This window comes from Struthio camelus, chromosome 1 (assembly GCF_040807025.1).
Source record: "Struthio camelus isolate bStrCam1 chromosome 1, bStrCam1.hap1, whole genome shotgun sequence".
NCBI classification, from domain to species: Eukaryota; Metazoa; Chordata; class Aves; order Struthioniformes; family Struthionidae; genus Struthio; species Struthio camelus.
In genome coordinates, this window is record NC_090942.1 from 255,276 (window position 1) to 278,610 (window position 23,335).

General features: G+C 55.4%; 1 protein-coding gene across 11 annotated transcripts in view; it reads left to right on the forward strand.

The window, feature by feature from the left end:
- Positions 1-2,494: 2,494 nt before the first annotated feature.
- Positions 2,495-23,335, forward strand: part of SHANK3 (SH3 and multiple ankyrin repeat domains 3) — a 385,552-nt gene continuing 364,711 nt past the window's right edge. For 10 of the 11 annotated variants that reach the window (XM_068937137.1, XM_068937086.1, XM_068937414.1 and 7 more), the window contains exon 1: positions 2,644-2,770. In XM_068937137.1, coding sequence (XP_068793238.1) covers positions 2,708-2,770 — 63 coding nt within the window. In that variant the 5' untranslated portion in view covers positions 2,644-2,707. Of the gene's footprint in view, positions 2,771-23,335 lie in introns of all 11 variants that reach the window. The other variant, XM_068937006.1, reaches the window with a different exon arrangement.

Genomic DNA, 23,335 nt, shown 5'->3' on the forward strand with positions numbered 1-23,335 from the left:
TGGGGCTGGGCTGCCCTGGCAGAGTCAGGCTCTTGCTGATGCCTGCCTCGTGCAGTCCCTCGGCCTCAGGGTGGGAGAGCTGAAGGAAGATCCATTAGTCATTTCCTGGACAGATCCAGGCCATACCGTAAATCTCTCCAGCTCTCAGTGGTTTGGGGGCTATTTCTATTTGAGGATTAAAGCCTTGAATCCCAGCCAGTGAGGCACAGGACACAGTCCCAAGCACAGTTCTCAAGGGCTCAGCCCAGTATCCCATCTGCTTAACTGGCCTGTCTTTGCCTTGGAGCAAGGACTTGACCTGCTGGGCAGGCAGGGTCCTCCTGTCTTTAATTAGTCCTCACTGGCATGGGGATTGGCAGAAATAGCAACTGTTAGCGGTGGCTGCTTGACTATGTGCTCTGTGCACTGGAGCTAACGGTAGCTGTGACTGTCACTACTACAGTGTGTGCACGTGGCAGCTTTGACTGAGACAAGTCTCGGGGCAGGGGGTGGGGGATCACAAGTCACCCATCCACCCACTCCCAAAGCCTTGGGACAAGGACACTGCTGCACCCTGTAGTCCTAGCATGGGCCAGTTTAGGAAGCCCTCAGCAGACAGCGCCTACCCCTTGCCCAACGGGTTGGTGAAGGTGCTGCTGGAGTCAGCAGCCCAGGGTCCAGCCCGGCTGTTTGCTGACATGCACAGCAGTGTCCTGGGCAGCGCCCGCATCTGAGCAGGGCTCTCCATGGCTAGGACCTCGCAGCACTCCAACACCTGCAGGATGAACAGTTCCAGGCCAGAACTGAGACCTTTCCCTGCAAAATCCAGAGACAAGCAGAGGGTCACATCCCCAAGTCACATCTACTGGTGCTGCTCACGTCCAGCCTTGCATGACCGCCCCCTTGCAGACAGGGAATGAGCCAGGCAGGCCCTCCAGATATGCTGGTGCAGATGTGGGGATGGAGGATTATGGTAGCAGAATGGTGATAGGGACACTGGGACAAACTGCAGGTAGTAGTGGTGGTGTGGAGAGGAGACAGTTGATGCCCCTGGAGCTAAGGAGCAGAGCAAGCCCCAGAAACTGGGACAACCCATCCTCTGCCCTGGGGCGCTGTGCAAGATCCTCTGTGCCAGCTCAGATGCATGCACTGCTCCCCAAGTCCTCCCTGGATGAGCAGAAGCTCTGGGTACCCATGTGCCTGGGATGGGGGGCAGCCTGGGGTGGGGGGGGGCATGCTTTGCTGCCCAGCCCCTCTGCCAGGATGGGGGTCCCTTCTGGGTGGCTGGTGGGAGCCACTGCACTGGGAGCTGTGCCCACCATGGGGGCTGAGGGAGTTGGCCCCTGCTGGGGGGAGGCCACTTGTGGGGATCCCTGTGTGGGGTGAGTGGTACCATGCGATGGGGATCCCTGTTGGGAGGGCAGACAGGTTCCCTGCATAAGGGGGGGGCATCCCCATGTAGTCTCAGGCATAGCGATTCCCATGTGGGGTGGGGGTGGTCCTCTGCAAAGTCCTTGCCTGGGGGTGGTGTCCTCGCGAGGTCCCTGCTGTGGGGAAGCCCATGAGGGGGGTCTCTGGGAGATTCCTGCATGGGCAGGGGTTCCCCCGGAAGCCCCCGTGTGGGGAGCAGGTTCCCCTGTGAGGTCCCTGCCACGAGTGCCTGTGTGGGGCATGAGGACCCTCTGCAAGGTCCCTGCCGTGGGGATCACTGTGTGGGGAGTGTCCCAGCAAGATTCCTGCGTGGGGCGGGAGGTCCCTTGGGTCCCTTGGTCCCTTCCCCTGGGAGGTCCCTGCGTGTGGGGTGGGTCCCCCTGCGAGGTCCACGCTGTGGGGTGCCTGTAAGGAGTGCGTGGGGGTCCTCTACAAGGTCCCTGGCATGCGGATCTCTGTGTGGGGGAGGTGTCCTGGCGAGGTCCCTGCCGTGGGGATCCTCGTGGGGGTCCTCTACAAGGTCCCTGGCATGAGGATCTCAGTGTGGGGGGGTCCCGGCGAGGTCCCTGCCGTGGGGATCCCCGTGGGGGTCCTCTACAAGGTCCCTGGCATGAGGATCTCAGTGTGGGGGGGTCCCGGCGAGGTCCCTGCCGTGGGGATCCCCGTGGGGGTCCTCTACAACGTCTCTGGCATGAGGATCTCTGTGTGGGGGGGTCCCAGCGAGGTCCCTGTCGTGGGGACCCCGTGGGGGTCCTCTACAAGGTCCCTGGCATGAAGATTTCTCTGGGGGGGGTCCCGGCGAGGTCCTTGCCGTGGGGACCCCGCGTGGGGTGTCCCCGCGAGACCCCTGCGCGGGGCGGGGGCTCCCGGGGGGGGCCCGGAGATGGGGACCCCGCGTGGGGTGGGCGGGCTCCTCCGCAGGGCCCCCGCCGGGCTGGGGGTCCCCGCGAGGTCCGCGCGTGGGGTGCCCGCGGGGTCCCGGCGGCCGCGCTCACCGCGTGTCTCCCGCAGGGCCCCCGGTGCCGCTGCCGCTGCCGCTGCCGCTGCCGGCGCCGGTGCCGGTGCCGGTGCCGGGCCGCCCCGCCGCGCCGCACGGAGCATGCCTCTGAGCCCCGCCGGCAGCAAGCATGAGAGCCCGGAGCCGCCGCCGCCGGAGCCGCCGCCGCCGCCGGAGCGCCAGCCCCGCGCCGCCGCCGCCGCCGGGGAGCCGGGCGCCGGCCTGCGGGAGGAGACGCGGCGCGACCCGGCCCGGGCCCCCGGCGGGCCCCGCTCCCCCAAGCTGGCGGCCCCGGCGCGCATGGAGGAGCCCGCGCCCGGCGCCATCGTCGTCCGCATCGGCATCCCCGACCTCCAGCAGACGGTGAGTGCCCGCCCGCACCCCGGCCCCGACCCCGGTCCGGACCCCGGCCCCGACCCCGGCCCGCACCCCGGTCCCGTCCTGCACCTTGACCTGCTCCCCGACCCGCACCCCAGCCCCGACCCGCACCCCGGCACCCGCACCCCAGTCCCGACCCCAGTCCCGACCTGCACCCCGGTCCCGTCCTGCACCTTGACCTGCTCCCCGTCCTGCACCCCGGTCCCAACCCGCACCCTGACTCGCACCCCCATCCAAACCCCGGTCCCGTCCTGCACCCCGACCCACACCCCAGTCCCGACCCCAGTCCCGACCTGCACCCCGGTCCCGTCCTGCACCTTGACCTGCTCCCCGTCCTGCACCCCGGTCCCGACCCGCACCCTGACTCGCACCCCCATCCAAACCCCGGTCCTGTCCTGCACCCCGACCCACACCCCAGTCCCGACCCCGGTCCCGTCCTGCACCCCCACCCGCACCCCAACCCGCACCCCGGCCCTGACCCTCACCCCAGTCCCGACCCCGGTCCCATCCTGCACCCTGACCCGCACCCCAACCCGTACCCTGTCCCGCACCCCAGCCCCGACCCGCACCCCGGCACCGGCTCCCGGAACGGCGCCCGCCTGCTCCCCACCGCCGGGCTGGCACCACCCGGGCAAACTTTGCACCGCCGGGTGGGGGGGGCCGGCAGGACGGCTCCGGTCCCCGCTCCCGACCCCCAGACCCCGCTCCCGGCCCCCCGCTGCGGTTCCCGGCGCCCCACCGAGCCGGGAGGAGGCGGCGGAGCGGCCCGGGCAGCCCCACCGAGCGCTCGGCGGGGGCCGCCTGCCCCGAGCGCGGCCGACACCGAGGCTGTGAGCGGCTCGGGGGCTCCGGCACTGGCACTGGCACTGGCACGGCCGTGGGAGCGGGGGCCGCAGCGCAGCGCGGGGCCGTGACGGCGGAGCAGAGGAGCGGGGCCGGGCAGGGACCGGCCGGGCGTGGATGTGCGCGGGCTGAGCGCGGTGCAGATGGGACACCTGCGGGTTTGGGGCGTCCGGCCCCGGTGCCGCGCGGCGGGCTGCAGCGTGTGCTGAGCAGACAGCCGTGCCGAGCGGTGGCGCGGCAGGCACGGTGTGCACAGGACCGCAGTGCCACAGCCACAGGCACGATACGCAGGCGTCACCGGCAGGGAGTCGAGGTGTGACGCAGCAGGCGCTGTGCATCGCGTGCATCGGCCCAGCAGCTGCGATGTGGGGGCAGCGCATGTGCGTGGCACGAGGGGCACCAGGCGCTGGTGAAACCAGGGTGGCACAGCAGGTTGCTACCACGGGGCACAGTGCATCTGTTGGCCTGTGAGACAGCGGGCGCTGTGGAAGGGCGCAGTGTATCCGCGGAGGGTGTGGGGCGGCTGTTAGAAAGCAGTGTGTATTTTTGCAGCCGTGTGCTGTAGTGGGGTGTTGTAGCTCCGCAGGGTGTACCAGGAGTGGTGGGGATGGTTCTCCTGCGGGCTGTGGGACCTCACAGTGCTTCAGAGGTGGCAGGTTGTGCTAGGATGTGGTGTCCTTGTGGCGTGGGCTGTTACGTTGGGACCTGTTATCCACGTGGGGCTAGCTGGGTCAGGCCATGAGGTGCAAGTGGTTTTTGTGTGACACAGCAAGGCCCCCCTGAGAAGAGGGACCGATGTGCTTGGGGCAGGGAAGTGCTTGCCCGGCCAGCTGTGCTTGGGGCAGGGAGTGAGAGCTTGGAGCCTGAGGCTGCTCAGTGTGGGAAGGGTATTCAGTGACGGAGCTGGGGATGAGGCTCGCCGTGTCGTTTGGAGATAGGTGTTTTTGAGGCAAGACAGGGGAAAAAGTTTGCTTAAGGGTGAGGTAGCTGTGGCCCTGACGAAGAGAGTGCTCATTAGGGGTTGGGTGTCTGGAGTGATGGCTTGCATGGGGAAGTGTGGGCTGCGGGGCGGAGGGAGTGCCTGTGCTCAGGGATGAGGCTCTGCAGGCAGCAGGAGGGATGGGTGCCCCTTGGGGAGGGGTGGTGGAGGGGATCGGGGTGAACAGAGCATTGCCGGGGGTTAGGGGAAGTGAGGGCCCTCCTCGTTGCTGGGGAAAGAGTGCCCTTTGGGAGACTGGCATGAGGTTCCTTGCTCCGTGACTGAGGGGTAGCGGCTGGGGCCAGAGAGCTTGCTCTGCTTGGGGCAGAGCTTGGACTGAGGTGCTGGCACGCTCGCTCGGAGATACTGGCTCTGCAGGCTCAGCTGGCAAGTGCTGAGAGGAGCAGCAGAGGCAGGCAAGGCAGCGCTGCCTTTGCTGTCGAAGAATCGAACAGGCAGATGCACTGCTCTAATGAGGACTGACCTTGTGCTGCGGGAAAAGCTTTAGTCCCACTTGCTCTTGCCCAGCCAGGCCTGCCGCAGCCCATGCCGGGGTTGTGAGCCGGGCTCTCGGACAGGGTGTCTGCTTTCTCCTTTCGATATTAGCGTCAGAACATCAGCTCCTCCTCTGCCATCTCTGTGCCCACCCGCGCCCGAGCCGATGCACAGGTCTGGGTCACGTCCCACTGCTAGTCCCATCACGTGGTGCAGGTCGGTGCAGGGCCCAAGGACATTGCCGTGGTATCCACCTCTCTGCTGTCCTGTCCCCTGGGCCCTGCTCCGCATCTCCCTTGTCTGTCTTAGTTTGTTCTGGGAGTGTGCATGGCCTTTGGAGAAAGCAGTGATGCCTGTGCTAAGAGTGATGGTGTGTTGTAAACCCCCACATAACTCCTTCGCTACAGCTGGGCGATAGTCCCGGAGACCGAGGGAAGCAGCTCAGCCAGGCCTGACCCAAGGTCAGTGAAGGCTGTGGAGGGAATGGGGCAGTTTGTGCAAAGCACAGCATCTTTGCACGCATAAAGCAGGTATCTTCCTCCCGGCCCTGCCTCCCCCATGGGGCAGACTCATATCAGGGAGCTGAACAGAGGAAAAGTGTCTCGGGTACCAGTCCTTGGGGCGGGGAGAGGGGGCTGGCAGAGCAGGTGTGCCTGGGGAGGCCTGCGAGCTGCCTGGCCCCTTGGGATCTCAGTCCGGTGGCGTTGCTCCCCTCGGGGGAGGCCGAGCCGCTGCGGGCGGGCAGCGTTTCACGCGCGCAGAGGAGCGTGGTGCGGCGCACTGGGAATGTGGGGCACGGCTGCTGGGTGCTGATAAGAGCACCACGGCGCTCGCAGCCTGGCAGGCTCAGCCTGCGCACCGCCCGCCTGGTTAATGTGTAGAGGAATTCGCTGCAGTCTCAGCTCAGGGCTCCAGCTTTGCAGCCAGAGTAGCGGGAGCTCAGTTGTGCACGCAGCGCTCGCGGAGGTGCAGGGCTGCCGGGACCAGCCCTGGCCTGGCAGCACGGGGGCTGCTGGACCTGCCAGCCCCAGGGCTACACTTCACGGGGCGGCGAGCGCTAGATTTCACGGCATACACGTGGCAGAGGCTGTGCTGGGGCACCCACGCTCCCTCGGCAGGGCAAGCGGAGAGGAGATTTGGGCTAGGAGCCTTCAGGCTCCCTGCAGAGCCAGGGCCAGCCCTGCACAGCACCTCTGCCCTGGGGGGCAGGGGAAGGATGGGACGACGGGACCACTGCTTTGTGAGACCTCCCTCTGCTGTCCTGCAGGCTCAGCCAGGCAAGCCGGACACCCCACATTACTCCTGTGTATTGTCCTGTATATCTGTACTCCTGTCCGTCAGGTCCACAGCAGTGCTGGGGCTGGTTATTTGTTTCAGGAGCATCCCTTTCCTCCAGTCCAAGGCAGTGCCTGCAGAGGGCTGTCGTATTTACAGCTCAGGTAGGGGCTGACTTCCCAAATAGCAACTGCCTATTTTGCAGACTCCTCTTGTGTGCTACCTGAGATACCATCACTTAAATGAAAAGAGGCAGGGAAGACCTGGCTGGCTTAACAGTATGCATCCCTAAAAGCTGTGCAGAGTGCTGTAAGTGTCCCTGCACTTCCCTGGGCTCCCTGCAGATCACCCCCGTGCATTAGCTCTCAGCTCTGGGCGCTCGCAGTGCTCCCTGGGAAGACAGGCTTGGTCCCTGTCTGCAGGGTGCTGTCCAAGCAGATGAGCGTGAAAGGAGACAAGGGGAAAACCAGGGATAGAGCCTGTCCACCTGCCACTACTGTGCTTGCCCTCACACTCCCATCTCCTCTGTGGGGCACTCCGGACTCAGGGATGTATCCGAGGATGTTTGCTGTGTCTCGGAGAAGTTCACGGGAAGATGCCCCAGAGCTGTGTGCATTCTCTGCCTCCTCCTCCCCTCTTACAGGGCACTGGCCTCCTTGGCTGTAGCCTGCTGGAGAGCCACGCAGCTCCTGGACCCTCGTCACTGCCCCTGCTCCTGGCCCATGTGGGTCCTGCTGCTCTCTGCAGTTCCTTGGCATTGTGCTAGCACGTCAGAGCCCCACTGTCCTTCCTGGAGCTGCTGACCTGGGGGTGGCCCAGCAGGGCACAGGGCTCAGGGCATGGCCTCTTGGGCTAGGGGCACCCGTCTCCTGGCAGAGTCTCTTGCTGCTCAGACCCTTTTCCCTGGGCTGGGCCAGGCCTTTGCATTTCAGAGCTGCTGTCAGGCTGTTGCTCCCTTGAGTCTGTGTCACCAGTGGGGAGTCCGGCTGGTGCCCCAGGGCCAGGCCCATTCCCACCTGCCCACCTCCTCCTGCATGGTGTCCTCAGGGGCACTGGAGTCCATAGCTCTCCTGATGTTTTCTGATCACGAGAAGGCATTGCCACATGCTTCAGCTCCTTGGCTTGGAACCTCATTAAATCTCCGCAGTGCGTGTGGTTGTTTTGTGATAGCTCCTGCGCTGGCCGTGCCAGTGCCTGCTGCACCTGGGTGCTTTCTCTGCCCTGACAGCCTGCAGGGATGAGGAGAGGGGGAAGGCAGGGAAGAACCTGAGGTGCAGGCGTCTTCTCAGAGATGTCCTTCCCCTGCTTTTTCCCCCTCTTGCTGCCCTGGCTGTCTTGCTCTGCTGTGGTGGTGGCCTTCCCTGGAAGACACAGTGTGGGTGGGCAGGGAGGTTGCCATTCTGTCCCTTGTGCGGGTCTGTGCGGGGCTCTCGCTCTGGGCAGGTTCATGTCTGTTCCCTGGGAGGGATATCACAGCTGCTCTGTCAGCCTGGAGGAGCAGACTAGGACTTGGGTGAGCTGAGGAAAGGGAAGGACATGATGCTGCAGACAGGGGTAAGGCAGTCAGTGCCTGCCTTGTACACCGGACCACTTCACACCTCGTCTGTCCAGGCCCTGCTCTGTCTCCTTCCTGGACCTGATCGGGATTTGCTCTGAGCATATGTATCGGGGATCATCCGGAGAGATAAGGCTTTCTTGCTTGCTCTAGAGAGAGTGCAAAAATAACGAAAAAGCGATGGGTCTCCAGCAAGAATGGCTGATCTCCACAGGAATGTGTGCTGCTGGTGACAGGTTTGTCTGCCAAAAGGGCTTTGCTCCTTGAACTCCAGCCCTTGCAGTGTGAAGTGATCCTGTACCCTGGCCTCTGGAGCAGCCTCCTCACATGCATGGGTGGCTCTTGGGCACCTGATGTGGCAGCCACAGCACCCTGCTGATGGGCCATGGGCTTTGTTCCAGCAAGCTCTGCTTTCAGATGGGGTTTCAGCTCCTTGTGGGGTCTTCAGGCATAGGATGCACCAGTAGCTTTTCAATAACGAGTTGGACCTCATTAGTTGTCAGTGTTTCAGAGATCAGGTCTTCAGCTGGTCGGAGTTCAGGTTATTTGAATTTGTGTCTCCTGTCAGATTTAGAGCCCCCGGGTGAGCTTTTAGACTTTGTGAAGTAGCTCACTTTTCAAGTCAAGCTTCCCAGCTCTCTTGGATTTGTCTCCAAGCCTCTTTTAGGTTCCTTTGCGACCGTCTTTTACTGTCTTTATTCAGTTGAAAGCCTTTGAATTCACTCTTAGCAGTTTCCATTGTTAGGGGCAAATCTCCACCTGAGGTTGTGACCTTGTCTCTGAAAAGGCAGTTTCTTCAGATACTTCACTGTTTATGTCCTAATGATGGGTCAGCACGTAGGTTAAATAAGTCGAAGCAACCTGCACCAACTCTGAGCTCAAGAAAAAGAGATTAAGCTGCCCTACACCCATATAAACAGCATGAGAAATGGAACCTGCAGCACACAACAAACATGACATTTTTGCAAAGTGTTCTCCTACTCTTTACAGACACATCCTAATGTAGAGAGGTAGGTGGAGATGTGGCAGAGGGACAGGCTCTCCTGCAATACAGAAAGCAGAGAGGGGTGTGCTGGAATGGAAAGGAAGCACATTTTAATCTACCAAAAGGAAATTCCCCTTCTCGCAGTGCAGTGACACTTGCTGTGTAGGAGCTCTGCAGGGGCCATAAACAGGCTATAAACCCCTTAGTGTACCGACTGACAGGGCTTGCAAATGGCTCTTCTTTCTGAAGGGCAGAGTTGCCCCAGGAAGTCGCACCATTCCTGAAGCCTTGGGCCCTGGCAGCGCAGGGGGTGGTGGGGGAGCGGGCTGCCCCAGGCAGGGGCTGGGAGTGTGGGAGGCAAGCAGCGCTTGGCATGTGCTGGGACAAGCTGCTCCCTCGCTGGGGGATGCCTGGGACCATGGTCAGGAGCTGCAGCATCCCTACCAGATCCCTGCTGTTGCCCCGACCATGGGGATGAAGGATGAGGAAGATTACTCCTGCATTCCCTACCCTGGGCTCTGGTTTTATGAGTCGTTAATGTCCTTTGCCTCTGCCTAGGGTCTGCCCCTTTGCAGAAAAGATGCAAAGTACAGCCAAAAGCTGTCAGCCCAGCTGTGCTGCTGGGGGGGGGGGGGGGCTGCACTGAGAGGCTGCAGAAAGCTTGTCTCCCTCCCCAGGATGGTGGCATGGAAAAGGCTTTCCCAGCTCTGCTGCTTTCTGGTGTTCTCTTACTATTTCTGAGTTTGTTTCACTGCTAGCAGAGGACGAGCTGTCTCCTCAGTATGCCCTGGAAATGTGGAGCCAACGACAATGGTACAAGAGAGTCGTTTTCTTTCTGCTTGCCACTTGCTGTGGCTTTGTCTTGTCCCGCACCCCTATCCTTGTCCTGAGAGTGGCTGGGGTTGGGAGGGCTGTGTTGTTTGCTTGAAAGTGTTGTGCTGGTTTGTGTTGATGAGAGGCCTCCAATGAGCATTGGAGCACCTGGAGGAAGCAAGTATTTTGATGCTGGTTGCAGAGGTCACCCTGTTTGCAGTACTGAAGTGTTCATTCGTGCAGAGGCTTTGCAGGGGGTGGTCTTCCCTTGCACCAGCATTGGCCCGTGCCAGCACTGGGCATTGCTGTGTTTCAGGGGGACGGAGATTGCCTTCCTGTGGGTCCATCCTTGAAGCTGCTGCAGGAAGGGGCAGCCCATGGGAACTGGGACCCCGGTGGGGAGCTTGCCACAGCCTCTCTGTGCCTGGGGCTCTGCTATGTGCTGCACAGAGGTCTTCTGTCCTGTATGGCCCCCTGGCAGGCAGCTCTGCTACTTAGTTGGATATTTTTCATGGTGCCCCCAAATTTGCTATCCCTTCCTAGAAATGTGTACTGGGCTATTCCACTCTGTGAACTCTCCATGGGGCAGCTGCCGCACTCAAGTATCTGGGGAAGGGGAGGTGCTGTAGGATGGGTACATCTTGCTTCAGGGCTTTTGAGTTTTTATCTCTTTCCCTCCCTCCCCAGTACGGTTTCCAAAGGACTTATTAGCTCTAAGTTTCAGTATCCTGTGTGTATGGGGGCCTGAGCTCTGTGGGATTCACCTGGCCCTGCTTGGCCTGCTGCAGGGTCTGCTGGGATGGGACTCCTGGCTCCTGCTGCTCCTCTTCCCTGGACTGCAGACATCACTGGTCTGCTGTGCTCCTGGACGTGGGGTTTGGGGAATGATGGCCATGAATGGGGTGGCTGGTCTCCAGATGCCCTGGGAGCCCAGAGCGGTGTGAGTACAAGGCAGGTGGTGTTGGTGGCCAGTGCTGTGGCAGGAGGCTCTACCTGTCTCCCTGTGCCCGGGGGAGGTCAGAGCCCTGGGGAAGGCCGTTGGGATTGGAGGTGCCACCAAGGCTGTGAGCAGGGATGGCGCATGCTCAGTGTGGAGGATGGCAAGGCAGGGCTCAGTGTGGAGCTATGTGAGTTGGGCAGCAACTTGGTTGTGTGGTTGACAGGTGTGAGGCTTGAAGTCACTGAAAGAGCAGTGAGAGCCACAGGCAGAAGGAGATGGCTCATGAGCCAGGTATCCAAGCCCCAGTTGTTAAGAAACGTCATGCTAGGGAGCAGGTAGCAAGGATGATTAATGCTCCAGTGGAGGGGAAGAGAGTGATATCAAGAGCAAACAGTCCCTTTGAGGGGTGGATGCTAATTTGAGATGAGAGACAAAAAGCCATTTGTGTGGGAGAGGCACTGAACCATGGTTGCGTTTCTTTTGATGCTGCCACTTGGGAGCTGCGGCTGTCTGGGCTGTGCTAGGGAAGCAGGGTGCTGGACCACTGCCGCCGGGCGTGCGGGGGACTCTCGCTGCAGGGACGGCCTTCCCTGTCACAGGGACAGGGACTGTCCCGGTGCAATCCTGGGGCGGCGCATGAGCATGGCTCTGCTGCAGCTCCGAGGAGCGGTGCTGGGAACATGGCCTCTGTTCCTCCTGCCAGCGCCCGTGGACATGGGGCGGCACCAGGGCAGCTCTGCCAGTGCCGAGCAGGGAGTGTCAGTTTTTCTTGGCAGGACTGTTTGGATGCTGACCTGGTGGCGACAGACCATGGCAATTTCCAGCCAGATCATCAGTTTCCAAACTGCCAGCGTTGCAGTAGGTAGTATGGATTTGCAAACCTGAGGAGAATTCAGTTTCATTTGTGATGGGGATCATGCTGAAGTGTGGTCCTGTAACTGGCATTGCAGCTGGGAAAGCTTGGGAGCTGCTCAAGTAGCCTCATCCCGTGGAAGGATGTCCTGTGGGTGTCTAGGCCATGGGTTTTGAGGTGTCTTTCCTGGAGCTATGTGTGTCTGGTGGGAAGGTTCCTCCCTCTCTCAGAGTTTTGATGACGTATCTGGGACTGGCAGGGGAAAACATCCCATGATTGGGGCTGACAGTGGTCTTTGGAGGCATCAGGTCACCTGGCTCCATGTATAAGAGGCTGTTTGAGGTGTCTGCTGAGGCCAGGGCTTCCCTGTGCTGCAGGTTTGTCAGTTGCTCTGTGGCTGCAGAAAAGGCTCTGCCCTGGTCCTCCTTTTCAGTCACCCGATACTTCAGGATAATATTTTCCGACTTGTTATCTCCTTAGCGCAAATGAATGAAGCCTGAAAACCAGTGCACAAAGCATTGATTATTTTTTTTTAAAGTGAAAGAAAACTGAGAAATAAACTTTCTTATTATGAAAGAGAGGCAAACTTTTCCTGAACTTCTGCTTAGTCAGGACTGATGGTGGGAAGGAAGACTGCTAAGAAACGGTGTTGTGGGCCACTGAGTTGAGATTTAGTTCAGATTCACCATGCTACAAGCCTGTGCAAGTCCACCCTGCAAATGGCACCAAGGATGCACCTCTGCAGCCTGGTTGGTGTGCCATGTGGGCCACGAGCAGCGGCTCAGGGAGCTGCTGCCAACAACAGCGCGGCTCTGTCGGTGCCAGGCAGACGGCGTGGCGCGGTGCGCACAGGCACGCGGGCTGCAGGTGCCAATGCAGACAGGGTGGTGCGGTGCACACAAGGCATGTGGGCTGCAGGCTCCCATGCTGGCTGCATGGTGTGGTGCATGCAGGGCGCATGGGCTGCAGGTGCCCGTGCCGGTGGCATGGTGCGGTGCATGCAGGGCGTGTGGGCTGCAGGTGCCCATGCCGGTGGCATGGTGCGGTGCATGCAGGGCGCGTGGGCTGCAGGTGCCCGTGCCGGTGGCATGGTGCGGTGCATGCAGGGCGTGTGGGCTGCAGGTGCCCATGCCAGTGGCATGGTGCGGTGCATGCAGGGCGCGTGGGCTGCAGGTGCCCGTGCCGGTGGCATGGTGCGGTGCATGCAGGGCGTGTGGGCTGCAGGTGCCCATGCCAGTGGCATGGTGCGGTGCATGCAGGGCGCGTGGGCTGCAGGCTCCTGTGCCGGCATGGCTCTGGACACTGGAGAGGAGCCATGCAAGGAGGGACGCTTGTGCTGACTGGGGGTTTTGCAAATGGAGAGTTGCTTTGTCTGTAAATAAAAAGGCCCTTTCTGTAAAATTTGCTACCTGCTGCTGTGTTATGTCTCCTTAAAATGAAAGGAGAAAAAAGACAGGGGGATGTAGGAATTGCCACTGGGCACATCTCTTCTGAGCCAGAATGTGTCCCCTTGTGATAGCCCATGACACAGGATGGACGTGACCGATGAAAAGTATGAGAAAAGGTGCGGTCGGTTAGTCTGCACTGGCTCAGTAGCTACAGACACTTTGGAGTAATTCATTGAGACCTAGCTCTTGGGGACTGCTGCAACACAGCGCTGGCAGGCACGGCAGCAAACCTGCCCGCAGCCTGCTGTGGCTGCTTAAACAAGGTGCAGTCCATCACACTGGTTGCTTTCCTGCAGCTATAGGGAGTTGTATTCTGCACAGCTGTGCATATGCCATGTGCTAAGTAACATGGTGCTGGCCGTGGATACCTCAATAGCTGAGATCATGGCAGGAATTGAAAAGCATGAATGAAACTATTCTTAAAAATATTTGTGGGTTAAAAATCCAGTAGAAAAAATCATAGTGAAAAATCTGCTCGCATGTATGAACTATGTAAGTTGTTATCTCAACCTCGTGTTGCTCCTGGGGTGGGTTCAGGCGTTGGCAGAAAACGAAAGGATCCCTGGATGAGGGGTGGCAGAGGCCTGGGGCAGCACTGCACTCTCCGGGGAGCCCTGGCTCCTCACTGGGCTCTCCTGCCGCTGGTGCAGAAATAGTTAAAATGCAGACTTTGGGAAGATCTACCCTGTCTATGTGCGCTGTGATATGAATTAACACATGGGACCGCTCAGTTGCACAGAATTCCTGCTCACCAAATCCCTCCTCGAAAAGCGTTAACAGCTGCTGCTGCACAGAAAAATACAAGATGCTGCTGTTGTATCATGGGAGGAAGAAAAATAGTCTGGTCGGCGGCGTAGTCTTTGAGCAACGGCATGTGATTGTGTAATTAAAGACTGCATGGTGCTGCGCTCACGAGGGGGCAGAGCAACCGCGCTCTGCGCTCGGCAAACGCCTGCAGACAGGCAGGGCTGACAAACGCCCGCTCTCCCATCGGGCAGCAGGATGGTCTCCTGAAGGTTGTGGCGCTGGGTGGGGAAGCTGGGGACGCTGCTGGCTGCCCTGGTGCGTGTGCCTGTGCTGCAGGGCATGATGCAAGGGCGTGAGGGGAGCGGGGTGGGCCAGGGTGAGTGGTGTGGTGCCGCCAGGGGGGTCGTGGGCCCCGCTGCCCTCCCGCCGGGAGAGCGGGACGCCCTGCCGGGGACCGGCGCGACGGCGGAGGGCGCGGGGAGCCCGAGCGCGGGTCGGTCCCCGGCAGCCGCGTCCGGCACGGAGCCCACTCCACTGTGGGCGTTTCACTCCACTGACCCATTTCATGTGGTAGCTGTAGGGCAGGGGATTGATTTGTTTTGACAGTCTAGGCTGCTGTGCTCTGTAGTCACTCCCAAGATAGTAATTTACTTGGAGTTCGATAACCTAGAAACAGCTTCCTCTTTTAACCCCAGTCTGCACAAGTTGCTGGCAAATGCTGGTGTTGGCCCTCGCACACGGAGGGTGTTGAAGAGTGGGCAAAAGTAAAGGGAGCCGATGTGCAAGGTCCCGAGGACCCTGCTGGTTGCTAATGCTGGGGGAAGGTCTGCTTGGCCTCTGCCTGCTGCTGCGTTCAGCCTGCGGCTGCTCGTCCTCCGGGCAGAGCCGGTTCAACTCTGCTCTGGCCCTCTGCGTTGCTATGTGGAAGAGCGTGGTGGAGACCCAGGATGATGTTATCCAAAACACTTAACAAGAGTTACGAGATTATAATCCATCTTTTGAGGTGTCGGAGACATGGACAAGCCAAGGTTTGTTCCTCTGAAATTGCTTCAAATTGCAGCCCCATATTGTTAAAGCACATTTGAAAATTGGATTCCCAAAGTCTTGCAGCAGGCGCGCTTTGGAATCAGGTCTCAGACTCTCCTTGGGTGCCACTGGTAGGAAAAAGCGGTAATATAGAAATAAACTAGGAGAGGGCAAAAGTGCCTCCAGCAGTTGTCTTAAGTCCCATCTGTCTGTAGCGTGTGCAGGGGACTCAGGTGTTGAAATCCTGGAGGGTGTCTGACCAAACCTGGGATATATCCCATGGGAAACATCACTTTCTACTGTGGGTGATGGGCAGTGCTGGCTTCCTTCCACATGGCCAAGGCCACCATGGTTATAATTTAGCGAGCAACGAGGCACAGGTTTGCTGTTTACTTTTTTCACTGGAAGAAGGGAAAACTTGTTCCAAGGAATCACAGCTCAGCACGTCGCATAAAAAATGTATACAGAGAGATAAGAGCCTCTTGCAGACGAGTGGTACTTAGGAAGCTGCTATCAGAGTGCTGGAGCTCATTGAAATAGCTCAGAAAGATCTAGAGGAACAGAAATGTTCAGTTGATGAGACTTCCTCCTGGAGATTTCCAAGGGCTTTTCTTCTCCATTGTGTGCTGGCAACTCTTTTAAATCATGTTAAAACCAGACTAAAGAGCTACTGTAGGTTAAAATAACATTTCCCCCCCATTAGCTTTAACTTGCAGCAGCTCCCTGTGTCAGGTCGCTGTTTGGCGTGCACCAATGGAGCTGAGGGAGATGTGCCCCGTTCAGCACCTGCACTAGCTTGACGTATCTGAAAACTGCATCCATAGTGGGGAAAGGCTTTTCTCTGTCTTCCGGAGCGTGTTTCAGATGGATCTGGTTTAAAATGATGTTAACAGGCGTTGCTGCTAGCAGGAACTGTGGCTGCTCCTTTCTGCCCCGTGCGGAGTCAATATAAGCGTTTGTGCTGCCCCGGTGGTGTGGGACAGATCCAGGGTGAGGCTGACACAAAAATATGGCTAGTGTTAGTCCAGATATTTAAATGGACCTTGAAGCTACCAGCACCGGAGATATGTATTCTGAGCTCCTGACAGAGTGGATAAAACCCAGCCATGTGCTAATTAGCTATTTAAATATACACCCACCTACACCATGCTCTATTTAGGTCCTTATTTGCTATCACAAAGCAGGAATAGAGAGCACAAAATTCAGGTTCTTGTGGTGTTGTATCGTCTTCCAGGTCATTTTTAAGTCAAAAAATAAAAAGGCCTTTCTTCACCCAAAAGGACATCATCCTTTCCCCTAAAGGGCAGAGGAGCACATTTAACTCTGTCCTGTGGCCTCACAGGAAAGCTGTTGGCTGTGGTTTCCTTGATGGTGAGGGAGGACTGGGAGCTGGTCTGTGCAGCTGACTGTTTTGCTGACAGCCATGTTCAAATAAAGCAGCACTGTGCCCCCGGAGAGGGAGTGGGAGCCCAACGGGAAAGGAGAAGGTGAGGAAAGCAGAACTCGCATTACAGCTGCCGCTGTGATGGGCTTGGCGTGGGATGGCAGCGTGGCCATGTGGTGTGGCCTGCCAGCCCTCAGCTGTTAGGCTTCCAGGCTCATCTCCTCTTTATCCCATACTTTACTTCTCCCCAGTTTCCTCGTACCGCATAGATCCTAAAATTCATTTTCCCATGTTCTGTTTTGTCTCAGCTCTGTGAACAGTGCAAAAAAACAAGCAAAAGCATTAGAAAAGCATGATGCTGCAAAGGGAAGATCTGGAGGTCAGGAAATGACCTCCTAAACCTCCTAAATGACCCAAAGATGAACTTAAAACTTTGATCCTTGGCCAAAGCATCTGTCTTCTGCTGGTGTAAAATCTCCAGATATCAATAGTTGTGTCTGATTTTCACCCCTTTTATGGGAGAATCAAACCACTTATGCGCATATTTTGAGATGCTTTTTGATTGCAAGCTTGCACGTTGTTTTTCCATAGGAACCCTGCCTCTTTCAGATCAGATTAATAGTGTTCAATGAATAAGGCAGCTGTTTTCAGCATTTTTTTATCTTTCTTATTCACTGTGTAGTCCCATGCTTCGTTTTACTTATGCTGTTGAATGCTGCACCAGACATGACATATTTTAAAGAGCCTTTGCAGCTTTTTTTGTTCTGTTCATCTTCCTGATTTAACACACACGTTAAAGCCTTCTCTTGGCATCCAGAAGGTAGGATCATCAGATCTTCCGGGTATAACAAACCATTAAATTTTATCCAGTGGTCCTTATACCAAGCTGAGTAGTTTGGGGTGAGCTACCACATAGCATCTGAAAGGCACGTAGTCCAGATTTCAAGTTCATACGAGACAAGGAGCCCACCAGTTCCCTGGAAAAAATGTCCGCAGAGGCATATCGTTTTACCTCCTCGCACAATGGGAAACAAGGAGCGGAGAGATGAAGACCAACATTTGCACAGCGGTTGTTAATATGGGTCACAAACTTCAGACAAAAGCACTACGGTTGAGGCTGCAATTTAATAATTAATATTAAACCTGTTGGCTCAGGTTACTGAAGTTTGCCCTTGAAGCTTTTACGGGAGCAGGCCAGCCCTGCGACGGGAGAAGCTGAAGCAAAGCCGCCGGCGCGAGGGCGAGATGGGAGAAGCGAAGGCTGCAGCCCTGCAGGGCGCTGGGGCAGCGGCCCCAGCCCGCGGAGCCTGGTCCTTGCTCCACTGAGGCTGGAGCAGCCGAGGGCTGGGATGCACGTCCCAGGTAGTCTATCAGAGTAAATCACACAAGTGATCTGAAAGAGGCCTGTGGTTGTGTGTGTGAAACTAGTTTAAATACTAAACCGAATTTTAACCGGAAATAAGTGAAAATATTTTACTCCTTTCAGCTTGCTTAGCCAGTTGCATTCATGGATTGGTAGATCCGAAATGGAGGAACCAGGTGGAGGTTGAGAAAAGTAGAACTTGCTTTCTTCTTCTAATTCAGCCATAAAAGTTAATTTCAAGAGGGCAAGATCTATCGATTCTAAAATCTTGATGAACTTGAAGGGACAGTTTATTTAAGTGACTGTAGATAAAAGTCCTTTTTTATGGCCATTGATAGTAGGTGCAAGGCGTGTTTTGGTTACTTACATTTTTCTTATGAATCCAGCACATTTAAGGTAGTTTTATTCAATTAGCCATTACTAAAAAGTACGTTGAAATGCTGAATGAACATATTTTAATACCATTTCTTATCTTAGTGCAGTTTGACTTAAATCACGAGTAAAAAAACTACTCATCATCTATTAAGTAAGAAATATGCTACTCACTCTTTTATAAAATATTAGTGTAAAATTAAAAAATTGAATTTATATTTACATTATAATTGCTTAAATAGATGTATACAGTTACAGTGTATCTACTTAGCAAAAACCACTTTTGGTTGTAAAGTCTATATTGAATTGCAAATTAATCTAATGTAATGGTTACGAATTGATCAGACTCAGCCTTTTCTTAGGAAAATAGCTAAGCGTACAAACGCAAAACAACATTAGACTTGATTATTTATATCCAGATTTTCTGCCAGCTGATTTATCATGGTTAAATCGGTGATCACTTTGACTTAAATCAATCCACTTTGCTTTATAATGTGTGTGGAGGGAGTCTTTTGCCTGAAGCAGGAGGACTTTGGGTTACAGCATTGGATCTTTGGCTGCAGTTGATTATTTTGGGGACTGGGAAGTTTAGCTGCCAAGTGTTGTGCAATGCCCTTTGGGACATTGTGGGTGAATTATTTAATGAGATGCTTTGAATAACTGCAGTTTATTTGCATAAAACTGTTGAAACCTGATTTAAAGAAAGGCATGTAAATATGCATGTGTATGCTAGCACAGTGAATACAGCAGGGCAAAGCAGTCAGCTTTCCCTGTATCCTGCTCTGCAAGCATTTCACAGCCCTGATGGAGAACAGGTGAAGAAAGGGGCATTGTTCTTAAGAGCAGAAACGGTGTTTGACCCTCCGGGGCTGGTTGTTTGCTGGCCCCTAACTAGTGTGAGGCATGGTAACTGTGATGCAAAGGCTGAATCCCACAGCCAGGTCCTATCCCATGGGAAGGAGGACAGCACTTGGTAATGTGAGGCAGGGGTTTCTCGCATTTTGTCCCTGTTCATAGGGGTGGTTTTTGTGATTATTCACAATATGGTGAGGGCTGGTGGGATGCTGCAGTGATTGGGCTGGTTCCTAAAACAGGAATGAACTTGAGCTGTGGGTGCAGTAGCAGGTTTCTAAACCTTTATATGATTTAGCAGCCAAAAAAATACTCTCTGGAAACATGGGTCTGTGTAGTCCTGGGGGAAGTCATGAGGTGCGGATCCCACCCTGAGGCATAATTTGTCAAGGGGGTGTGCAAAGATGGGTCAGCAGGAACCTGCGGATCCTAAGAACTGGCTCAGGCTGCTTCCCCTGGCTTCACCTGCTTCCCTGGCCCCCTCTGACTGTCCCTTCCCCACGTTGGCTAGCTGTGTGCTCCAAACTAGTCCTTCTCTCTGGTTAACTGCATACTTGTGGAATTGCTCTGAAAAGATTGAAACATTAATTTGACTAATAAGGCATGTACCTTCATCACCTTGTACATTTGTTTTGAATTTGAAGCAAATTCATTTGAATCCTTTACTTCAGACTGAGTGTGACTTCTTTGGGCCAGAGACCAGACTGACTCAATCTGCAGTGCCTCACACATGGGAATGGCTCTAGTGTCCCCAGCACTGCTCTCGCGAATACGCTGCACTTGTGCATTTGCAGTCCTGCTGCAGAGATGTGGGTGCAGTATGGCGCAGGGCTGAGAAGGAGAGGATGGAGGCAGGCGGTTGAAGCTCTGTAGCCTTGCTGTTAGATCAGTGCCTGGGATTACAGGTTGTTATGGCACTGTATTTGACCTGCTTTAGTGGGAGAAACTGAGAGAGCACCCTACAACCATGTTATTAGAGCTGGGCATTCATGTCTCATTTCTGTCTGCGGTGATGGAGTTCAGCCTTTTCCAGCTTTTCTGTATAGTGAGTCAATAATAGTTACCTCACCTTAATGTTTAGGATGTGTCCTTGACTATTACGAGGGCAGGTGCCAAAAAAAGTGTTAAGCATCAGTATAAGAGCTGAGGCAAAGAATCGTGGTTCCTCCCTCAAAGCTCAGAGAATAGCGATAGTATAAGCGTTGCACGATGGAATATCTCTGCTTGCAGAAATGCATGAAATGCTGTCAACTGTGCAGGAACGCCTGACTAGCAAAGTGCCTGAGTTCAGCTGAAATGCATGAGCACTGTGGTGAGGTGTGTCTGGCCAGCTGCCCTGCGCCACAGTAGGTCAACATTACCTGTGTTGCTGCTAACATGCGTTTGTTTAGCCTGTTGTTAAAGCCCTTCAGTGACGGAGAGTACACAGCTCCTGGCAGTCTATTCCAGTGCATCACTAGCCTTACCTGAAAACAGTGCTAAACTTCCTTCTGAGATTCATTATAAGATCAATCCAGAATTTCAACTGAGGTGGCCAAATCTGTGTTTGCTTAGGAAGGTAGATCCTCAAAAGATGGTTACAGACACTGTTTGAGAGCTCAGCCTTGCTGGAGGGCATGAGCGCTGGTGATGAAGAGCTGGGTGGTACAAGCGTAGTAACGGCGGTGCTGTAGCTGTACCTGGCTCCTTTTGAAATCTCATCAAAGTCCTTCCAGCCTGTTGGCAGAACTGGCAGTAACATCTGTGTTTCCTGAGTCTGGCATTGCCTGTGGTGCCCAGCTACCAGATGACTGGGAGAAAGTGGCACATGTTGCCAGAGGTGGCTTGTGCAACGAGGGGCATGCTGTGCTTCCTGGCATTGCTCGCCAGATAACTTTTATTTCAGAACTGGAGAGGCGGACTGGTGGGAAGTCATGTCTCCTCTCTGGAGACCTCTGGCACACGCCTTGTAATGCCTGCAGTTTTGCAAATGAGACCAAAGGGTTTTCACCCATAATGACCACGCATCTGAGCTGGAATTTTTCCCTCATTGACATGGGTTATGCTTTTGCTTCCCTGACTCCCAACTGGTCACGCTAATAATAAATGCATTTGGTATATAAATGAGAACTCCATTTTGTTCATATCAGTCAGGTTCACTCAGGGCCCTCCAGCATCCTTGGATAAAACTGCTGATGCTCTGACAGGTCTCCTCTCCATCCCTGTCTGATGCCAGGCTGAGAGCTGGCTTTCTGATACAGCGCACTAGTTGTTGTGTTGCCTCCTTAAAAAGTGGAGACATTAATTGAATGACAGACTTCTAGATCCCTGTGGAAATTTTCTCCTGTTGCATTTCTGTAGCCTGTGCTCCTGAATAATTTTCTCATGCTGTTTTATGAAATGAGCTGTAGGACACAAGATTGTTTCTGAGCCTTCTCCTTTCTCAGCTTGCCGGCACATGGACTATGAAAGCTTGCTTCCTCCAAGCCAGGCTCAAAGAAAAGGTGCCTGTCGTGCTGCGCGAGAGGCTGGAGCTGGGGACTGTTGGTGAGGAACTGCTGTTAGAGAGCTGACTGGGGGTGTGAGATGTATCCCAGTCAGAAGACCAGGTGGACTTAGCCAAGTGAAAATGTTCTTCACTGTTGCTTTTCGACTTAAAAAGAAAATACCTCTTTTCTTGCAAAGACGTTGCCCTCAGTCTGTTCAACAGTTACTATTTTACTGGCTCCCCCTTTCCAATGTGTTTGCTTTCTGAACAGAGTATGCACAGGGAATGATGTGCTGCAATAACCCCAAAAAGCAGAGCTGGAGGGAAGGCAAATTGTGGGAGTTTGAGGGCAGGAGCCTGAACTGCTTTGCATGAGAGGGAGCACATAACTTCTAGTGAAATGGATGGGGGAAAACTTCAGAATAAGCAAAGGATAAAGGATACAACAAGCATGTTTTTCTTGGGTTAAATTGTCAAAATGGGCTTTTCTCTTGTCTTTCTGTGCTCTGTGTCCTGAACGGTTGTAGACCTGTAGTTCACCTATTTTGGCAGAAGTTCTGCATCTCAAAAGTTCAACTATTACTGAGCTCTAGGAACTGAAAGTGTATTCACGTTCAGCCCAGGCAGTGCAGGGTGGATTTCATGGTTCCTCAGGGGGGAAATGTTTGAAGAATATACTGCATTGTGGGCATTGTGTGCAGGAGGTCCTACTTGTACATGTGGTTAGGAGCTCAAACAGGCACAAGCTTGCGCTATGGATTTAATTTTTTTATTTTTATTTTTAAAGAAGATATGAGGGCAGTCCTTCCTCTCTTTTCTTGCCTGTGCTTAGAGGACAAAGTGAAAATAATTGAGCCATAATTCACAGTTACTGGAAAGAAAGCATGGGCCACAGTATGAGAAGCAGTATTGCAGCTTTATATTACAGCCATCTCCAGGGGAGATTATTTTTAATAAAATCTGGGTTGATGGAAAATTCTGAGGTTAACTTCATTTTTAATGTATGGTTCTCTGTGGATCAGCCCAGAAAGAGGCTTCCTGCTGTTTCCAGCTGCCGAGATGTTGGCATTCATTTGCCCAGCAGCTCCGTGACAAGGTACCCCTCGTACTGACGAAACCCAGACCTAAATGACTGTCTGAAGTTATTTATCATCATTTCAAAAAAAAAAAAAAAAAGTGAATATGAAGTCTTAAGTAAAAAAACCCACACAAATGATTGGAAATTTTCTTCATACGACGAAAGGGCTGAGAGAGCTGGGACTGTTCAGCCTGGAGAAGAGAAGACTGAGAGGGGATCTCATCAATGTCTACAAGAATCTGAAGGGAGGGTGTCGAGAGGATGGGGCCAGTCTCTTCTGCGTGGTGCCCAGTGACAGGACAAGAGGCAACGGGCACAAACTGAAGCACAGGAAGTTCTGTCTGAGCATGAGGAGAAACTTCTTGAGTGTGAGGGTGACAGAGCACTGGCACAGGTTGCCCAGAGAGGTGGTGGAGTCTCCTTCGCTGGAGATATTCAAAAGCCGTCTGGATGTGATCCTGGGAAATATGCTCCAGAGGACCTTGCTTGAGCAGGGGAGGTTGGACTAGATGATCCCCAGAGGTCCCTTCCAACCTCAACAGTTCTGTGATTCTGTAAAATTCCAGTAAAAAGTGCTACAGACCCGCTTCCTCCTGAAACCTCTGCATCCTCTATTAGCATAGAAAGAAAATAGGTGGGAGGTGGATCCGAACAGCAGCTCAGAGGGCACCTCTGCCCTTAGGCTTTTGTTCGGCCACCGCCGTCCGACCCGACAGGGAAGTGCTGCGGCGGTGGCCGCCGGCCCGGCCCGCTCGCTCGCTCGGGCCCTGCTGCCCGCGCCGCCCCGAAGCTCGGCTCCCGCCGGCGCCGCGTCTGGGCACGCGTCTTGAGTGAGCGGGGACTCGGCGGCACGCCGTCGCTGGACCGTGTCCCTGACCCCCTGCCGCACCAACGCTCCCCCGCGCAGGGGGCGGCGGGCCCGAGCGGCGGTCGCTTCGCCCGGCCGGCGGCGGGCCCTTCACCACGCCGCCGCTGCCTGAGCTCCCGCTAGTCTGTTTATTCCCTGCCTCGGCAAGTTAGTCGAGTTGCGACAATAAATTCACGAGGTCGACTGTCATAAAGCGCATGCTGTTGG